Source organism: Rhinopithecus roxellana, chromosome 5 (assembly GCF_007565055.1).
Source record: "Rhinopithecus roxellana isolate Shanxi Qingling chromosome 5, ASM756505v1, whole genome shotgun sequence".
In the NCBI taxonomy this organism is placed as follows: Eukaryota; Metazoa; Chordata; class Mammalia; order Primates; family Cercopithecidae; genus Rhinopithecus; species Rhinopithecus roxellana.
The window spans coordinates 94,098,678-94,106,777 of NC_044553.1; the positions used below are offsets into that span (position 1 = coordinate 94,098,678).

The following is an 8,100-nucleotide window of genomic DNA, read 5'->3' on the forward strand; positions in this document are numbered from 1 at the left end:
GGAATGGAATATATTGTGGGGCTATCTTTGGTAAATACAATCTGTCACATGTCTGTCCAAATCTTTTACTCCTTGCTTTGTATTGTTTTCTTATTATCGAGTTAAAATCTTTATATTTTCTGGAAATGAGTCCTTTTTCAGTCTGAAGTTTGGCTTTTCATTTTTTCACGGTGTCTCAGAAAGAGTAAACATTTTTCATTCGAATGAAGCCCATCTATCTATTTTGTCTTTTAAGGTTAGTACTTTTTGTTTCCTGCCTAAAACATTTCTGCCTACCCCAAGCTCTTGAAGATTTTCTTGTATATATTTTTTAGTTTTAATGTTTATATCTAGATCTCTAATTCATTTCAAGTGAGCTTTTTCATATGATGTGAAGCAAGGCTTGAATTTCATTGTTTTCTCTTGTGCTCATCCAGTTGTTCCAGTACTATTTTTGAAAAGACTATGCTTTTGCCATTGTATTACCCCAGCAACTTTTCAAAAATCAATTTTATGGGTTAGTTCCTTTGTACTAAATGCCTAACCTTATACCAATACCACACTGTCTTTTTTTTTTTTTTGAGACAGAGTCTCGCTCTGTCACCCAGGCTGGAGGGCAGTGGCGCGATCTGGGCTCCGCCTCCCAGTTTCACGCCATTCTCCTGCCTCAGCCTCCCGAGTGGCTGGGACTACAGGCGCCCGCCACCTCGCCCGGCTAGTTTTTTGTATTTTTTTTTTAGTAGAGACGGGGTTTCACCATGTTAGCCAGGATGGTCTAGATCTCCTGACCTCGTGATCCGCCCGTCTCAGCCTCCCAAAGTGCTGGGATTACAGGCTTGAGCCACCGCGCCCAGCCCACACTGTCTTAGTTACTGTAGCTTCATATGCAGTCTGGACATCAGGTAATAGAATTCTGCACCTGTATGCTTCTCTTTTAAAATTATGTTCACTATTTTAAATTATTTGATTTCCATATACATTTTAGAATCACCTAATTAATCTACACACACACACACACACACACACACACACACACACACACACACCTGCTGGGATCTTAATTGGGTTTGTGCTGAATCTATAAGTCAATGTTGGAAGAAAAGACATTTTAATAAAATTGTATTTTCTAATCCAAGTATATAGTATATATCTCCATTTATTTAGGTCTTTATCTCAAAAAAATTGTGCAACTATAGTGCAGTATCAGGTATCCCAGGACTACCCTTAGGCTTAATGATTAGCTAAAATGATTCACAGGACTCAAAAATTGTTATACTCACGGTTATTGTTATTACAGTGGGAGATACAGAGTAAAATCAGCAAAGGAAAAAGGCACAGAGGGCAAAGTATGGAGGAAACCTGGTGCAACCTTCTCAGGGATGCACTTAATTTCCCCAACAACAATGTGTGACTCCACATACAAAGTGTTGCCAACCAGGGAGGCTCACCCAGGCTTGGGTGTCCAAGCTACTTATGGGGTGGGGGGATGGTCAGTCATGTGGGCGTAGAGTGCCTTCATGACTGGCCTCAGCTGCTCAGACAGCCACTGAGATGCTCAGCTAGTATTACTCCTTTGTGCTGTTCGTGTGGTAAGTTGCACTGATTGAGTTTGACTTTGAAACCAAGCTCCCATTCTAAGCATAAAGCCCACTTGTTCAAAAGCTTTTATTGTTCTTGTCTATTGCTAGATTCAATTTGCTAATCTTTTTGTGTCTGTGTTAAGACCACCCCGTTGTGCTTGTGCCGTGGTCTGGAAAGTGCCCCCCAGTGGAAAGCTGGGTGATTGCAGGACCCACCTCCTTTGTTTTTCTTCTTCCAGGTGTCACAGTCCTGGGGGGCCCATTCAACATCTGAAAACATTTCATTCATATGTTTTGCTTCTTTCTTCTATTTGTTTGCAGTGGGAGGGCAAGTCCAATTCAGTTATTCTGTCATTTTGGAAGTAGATATTTTTAGATAAAAATAATTTTTGAAAAACCAAAAATGAATAACATGACTTTTATTAAAATGTTCAAATTGTGTCAGTAACCATTGTATTTTTTAAATCTTTATTTTAGCACAATATAAGGATTTGTGGGCTGAATTTCAGACCACAGTTAAGGTGAGTTTTGCATGTGTGTGTTGCCTCCATATAAATATCATATTTCCAAAAACGTTTACCTACCTAATAAGTGTGTGTGCTTTTATGTCTGTGTGCACCTGCATGCACACACATCAGGGTGGAAATTCACACTATGTTACTCCCTTGCAGTCCTAGATGCTACTGTGACCACTACCTCCTAAAATGTGTCCTTTTATACCAAACGTCACTGTGAAATCTTAATTCTTTGGGAAACTATCTTCCCACTCTACCACTCAGTTAAGGTGGGAAAGACTTTTTTTTTTTTTTTGCATGCCCCAAATGAACACATTTTGTTTCAGGACAAAGTTGTCAGTTCTGGACTCCTTACCTCTTCATGTTTTACCAGTGCAGCATCTGTACCCTCCCCACTTCAGAGTCAGATAGGCTGGGGTCAAAATCCTGGCTCTGCCACTTTTGAAGTATTTAAAGTTTCTGGATAACTAAATCCTCGTTTAAGTATTAAAACACTGGGGCCGGGCGCGGTGGCTCAAGCCTGTAATCCCAGCACTTTGGGAGGCCAAGACGGGCGGATCGCGAGGTCAGGAGATCGAGACCATCCTGGCTAACACGGTGAAACCCCCGTCTCTACTAAAAAATACAAAAAGCTAGCCTGGCGACATGGTGGACGCCTGTAGTCCCATCTACTCGGGAGGCTGAGGCAGGAGAATGGCGTAAACCTGGGAGGCGGAGCTTGCAGTGAGCAGAGATCCGGCCACTGCACTCCAGCCTGGGCGGCAGAGCGAGACTCCGTCTCAAAAAAAAAAAAGTATTAAAACACTCGATTAAGAAAGTGTTAAAGTGTCTTTTTTCACATGGAGCTGCGGAGGCCCAGAGAGTTTACGTAACTTGCCCAAGACCAAACAGTTCATGAACGTATGGGAATTTACAACCCAGATCCTGCCTTATTCCAAAGCTCCTTCTGTTAGGCTGAATCTCCTCTGCAGCTCTGTGCTTCTCTGAGGGTGAAACTAGCTTTTTATGCTACCACCACCATGGTTACCATTATCCACTTAAAAATTTGAGTTCAGTGAGCATTCCATTATTCTTCTCACTTGATAATCCATTTTTCCAAGATTATTTACAGAACTTTGTGAATTGGCTGTGTACACAAGCACTTATTTTTATGACTGATACCAATTTTGCATATATAATATTTTTATTTTGGACATGATCCTCTTAGAATGTGTATTTATTTATGTTGTTGCAATTTATATTGACACACCCTAAAACGCCATTTCTTTAGATCTTGGTGGACAATGGTGAAGAGACCTTGCATGACATGAAAAATCTAACAGACAAGCTGTGTGAAAGAGATGAAAAAATGCAGCGTGTCAGTACATGGCTACAAGGGAGTCTTGAAGGGCTGCGTTCGCTTGTGAAACAGGAATCACCAATGGACCTTCTTAGTAAGCAACAGCTTAGAGCTTTGGTAACATGGGACTTCCTGCTATTTTACTATATAGCTGGTAACATCAAAAGAAGAAAAAAACACGGCAACTAAGTGACTTAGTTATCCCCAATTATGCCACAAACATTCAGTTGAACATTGATACTTACTTGTGGGTTGAATACACTTGTAGTGTCAGCCAATTCTGCCTTTCACCTAAGAGAATTTTCTGGATAACTAAATCTTCTTTATAATTTTTTTAAAAAGTTTATTTTAAACATTTTCCAGAGAGGGCTTTTTAAACTCTTTTACACATTTTTTGGTCTTCTTAAGCAGAAGTTGAATATAATTTTACATTTTCTTCCTGAGCTGAGTTTAGCATTAAAAATAGCAACTGTTATCTTCTCCAAAAAATCTAGCGATGGCTTCAGGGGCTTCTGAGATGTTAATACATCATGTCTAACATGCTTGCCTCATGAGCAAGCAGGCCAGTCTCTTCAGAGGCATATCAGCTTCATCCTCAATCCCCACAATAATGTCATGTTAGACACAGTCACAAAACTCTGTACAGATTAGGGCAGTGGTGAGAATTGAAGGTGAGTCCTTGCACAGGTACAGCCCAGAGGTCCCCGTGACAGAATCATCTGGGAAGATGGGATGTGGGGGTAGAGGGAGCTTGGGAGAAGGAAAGAGAACAGAGTTTAGAAAAGACATGGAGTAATGAAAAAAGAACACTGTCATCTGGCAAGTGTACAAATCTATTTGTGGTTATTAAGGCTTAATTTTAAAGGGCATAATCACTAGTTAAGCAATTTTGAAGGTAGGATGTAGAAAGTAAAATGGGATAAAAGTAAAAAGAGGTGGATGCAGTGACTCGTGGTTATAATCCCAGCACTTTGGAAGGCTGAGGCAGGAGATTGCTTGAGACCAGGTGTTTGAGACCAGGTGTTCGAGACCAGCCTGGGCAACATAATGAGACCCTGTCTCTACAAAAATAATTTTAAAGTTAGCTGGGTATGGTAGCGCCTCTGCCTCAGCTACTAGGAAGGTTGAGATGGGAGAATTTCTTGAGCCTGGGAGGTCGAGGCTGCAGTTAGCCGTGATTGTGCCACTGCACTCCAGCTTGGATGACAGAGTGAGACCATCTTAAAATAAATGTAAAAGGAGGGATAGTGATAAGATTAAAAACATTCCAGTATTTGGTAAAATCTGTGTTCTGGGGCATTGCTTGACAGAAGTAACATTTCAGTGGCCAGTGAAGATCTTTGTGGGTAAACACTTTTAGCTGCAAAGCCGTTTCGATGGTTCTGCCTGGTGATCATGATGAGCCTGGTGATACTTATGATGTACGAATGCATAAAGGATCCTTTGTGGGCCTTGCTTCTATTTGTATTTCCTTTGCTAGGCCAGGCCTTTCCTTCCAACTGTAGATCAAGCAGAATTTTGAGAGCTAAATCATCTCTTAAGTGTCAAGTGCACTGTTTTCACATGAATGAATCTTCGCCATTTTTATCTGAAACCTGCTGGAATCTTTGTGTTGCAACAAATTTAAATAGACCTTTGAGAAAGTTTCGCTGAATTACTAATATCATATGCCCTTTTTCATATATTTTGAGGACTGTCTGATGGATGATCTATGACAAGTAGAGACTAGCAGTGTGGAAATAAGTAAAGACCACCCAAATAAGAATAAGCATAAGCAGAGGCGGTTTATGCAGAGCTTGTTATAGCAATGGAGCCAGCCACTGTCTTAGTTCGTTTGGGCTACTACAACATTCTGTACAGTGGGTAGCTTATAAACAACACAAATTTATTTCTCACAGTTCTGGAGGCTGGGAATTCCAAGATCAAGGCACTGGCAGGTTTGGCTTCTGCTGAGGGCCCACTTTCTGGTTCATAGAATGGTGCTTCCTCACTGTGTCCTCAAATCATTTAAAGGTTAAGGCAGCTCTTTGGGGCCTCTTTGATAAGGGCACAAATCCCAAGACCTAATCACCTCCCAAAGGCCACACCTTCTAATACACACTGGAGATTAGGAACATAGGAATTCTGAAGGAGACACAAACTCTCAGACAATAGCAGCCATGATTACTGGCTTTTTTTTTTTTTTTTTTTTTTTGAGACAGGGCCTCTCACTCTGTTGCCCAGGCTGGATTGCAGCCTCTGCCTCCCAGGCCCAAGCAATCCTCTCACCTCAGCCTCCCAAGTAGCAGGGACTACAGGCACATGCCACTGTGCCTGGCTACTGTGTGTGTGTTTCTGTGTATTTTGGAGATGAGGTTATGCCATGTTGCCCAGGCTGGTCTTGACCTCCTGAGCTCAAGCAATCCTCCTGCCTCAGCCTCCTAAAGTGCTGGGATTATAGGTGTGTGCCGTGGACCTATTGGACTAAATGAAGGGAGATGAACGTGGGAATAAAAGACAAGAGAGTATATTTGGAAGAAGGGGTCAGGGAGCACCTTGCCGCTAGTGGACAAGGACCCTGAGCTTTACACAGCCCTCTGTATTTACTAGGCAAAAGAGATAGTGAGGTGGGGGGAGGGTGGGGGGTGGTTGTCTGCCAGCAGCTTTATTCACAGCAGGCTTGCAAGACTGCATTCTTAGAACAATAGGCGCTAGATTTCTCAATAGGTAACTTCAAGGAACCCTGTAACAGGGAGTGAGGCCCTCAGCAAACCTTTTGGTGGCAGGGCTGTGTGAGTTTGCCCACATCCTGCATTCATGATAAACAGTTTGCTGTTTGATCATACAGCCTCCAGTGGAAGGCTGAGTTGGTCACATCCCACGGGCCTTTGGCTCCCTACAGGTGTGAGCCACGGTATCAGCTAAGCTGTACTTCTTACATGTTATTTAACCTCCACTCCTCAGTCTCCCCAGTTGTAAAATATCACTGATAACTAACAGGAGCTATAAACACACCAGACCCATATTAGGCACTCATCAGATCCCTGAAACCTACCACCGTCCTGGGGAGGTTAACAGTTAAGTTTGGCTCCTTGAATTCCTTGGCCATCTCCCAGCTTTTGAATGTTCCCTGTTGAGTTGGTTCTGCCACAGGACTTCTAGAGAAGCCCTTATCTCAATTCAGCACCCCTCTACTGTCCTCTTCTGGCCATGATAGTCATTGCAGCCCTGCAGGTCCTGCCCTCTCCAGGATCACTGCACTAGCTTCATTAACATTGGGCACTTTGGAGCCTGGCACTGGAGCAGATGTTACAGTGACAAAGTTGAATAAACCCCAGGTCCTGAATCTTAAAGTGCATACCCTGTGAGAAACAGACAACTGAAGAGCTGGATACAAGAATACATTGGATTCCTTCTAGAAAGTGGCTATAGGAGGGTAAAGGAGAAGCACAGACATAAGCTGGTCAAGCACTGCAAGTAGCAAGGCTGAGTGGAGATCTGCTGAGGGAACCAACCAGCATGAGCAGCAAGAGTGTGGAATAGGCTTGTCAGAATGTTAAAGGCCAGATGTCATCCTGAAAACGAATCACTAAAAACTTACTTTTTGCTTTAATTTTATTTCTTGTAAATCAAAGATAAATAATTCTTAATGTATATGTAAGCTAAACAGTAACTTAGTAGTTAGTTATTTTTTAAAGTATTAAAAAGAATTTTTTGTCTTAAAATTACAAAAGTCCTTGAGTATTACATCATGTTAGGTTACATAAATAATTTGTGTATTAACCAAATATCTTGATACATGGACTACAGAAGACATTTTTAGGATGAGGTACTTTAAAAGAAACATTAAAAAAATCAATTTATATAACTGTCAAAGTTATCTCGTTATTGTGATGAGGGGCTTGATACAATCATCTACATTTTAATTCTAGAAAAGAACCTCTTTATAATTAAAGCAGAATCAAAATTTCAGAGAGAAGAAAATCATTTGCCTAGTACTTGTCTCTTGGAAAAATTAAGATCTGAAATAGGAGTTTAGATCAGTGGTTCTCAAACATTAAAATCACCTGGAGGTTTTAAAAAAATCCCTGTGCTCGGCCGGGCGTGGTGGCTCATGCCTGTAATCCCAGTACTTTGGGAGGCTAAGGTGAACAGATCACTGAGGTCAGGAGTTCAGGAGTTTGAAGCCAGCCTGACCAATATGGTGAAACCCCATCTCTACTAAAAATACAAAAATTAGCTGGGTGTCATGGTGGGCACCTATACTCCCAGTTGCTTGGGAGGCTGAGGCATGGGAATCACTTGAACCCAGGAGGTGGAGGTTGCAGTGAGCCGAGATTGCATCACCGCACTTCCGACCTGGGCAACAGAGTCAGACCCTGTCTCAAAAAAAAAAAAAATTCCCCATGCTCAAACAGCACCACAAACCAATTCAACATGAATCTCTGGGCGTGAGGCCCAGGCATTATTTTTTAAAATCTCTCCAGGCGGCTTCAATGTGCAGTAGTCTCACAAACCAATGGTTTTAGACAAATATATAACAAAGTAGTTATTAAATTTATCAACTGACCCAAATTAATCAAGAAAACACAGATTTAGTATCCCTGGTCTGAAAATCCAAAATCCAAAATGCTCCAAAACCCAAAGCTTTTTCAGCACCAACATGACACTCAAAGAAAATACTCTTTGGAGAATTTAAGATTTCAGA

General features: G+C 41.6%; 1 protein-coding gene across 1 annotated transcript in view; it reads left to right on the forward strand.

The window, feature by feature from the left end:
* CCDC175 (coiled-coil domain containing 175) overlaps positions 1-8,100 on the forward strand; it is a 60,384-nt gene that overhangs the window by 51,351 nt on the left and 933 nt on the right. The window contains exons 18-19 of the mRNA XM_010363108.2: positions 2,037-2,080; positions 3,345-3,507. Of these exons, the coding sequence (XP_010361410.1) occupies positions 2,037-2,080; positions 3,345-3,507 (207 nt within the window). The remainder of the gene's footprint in view (positions 1-2,036; positions 2,081-3,344; positions 3,508-8,100) is intronic.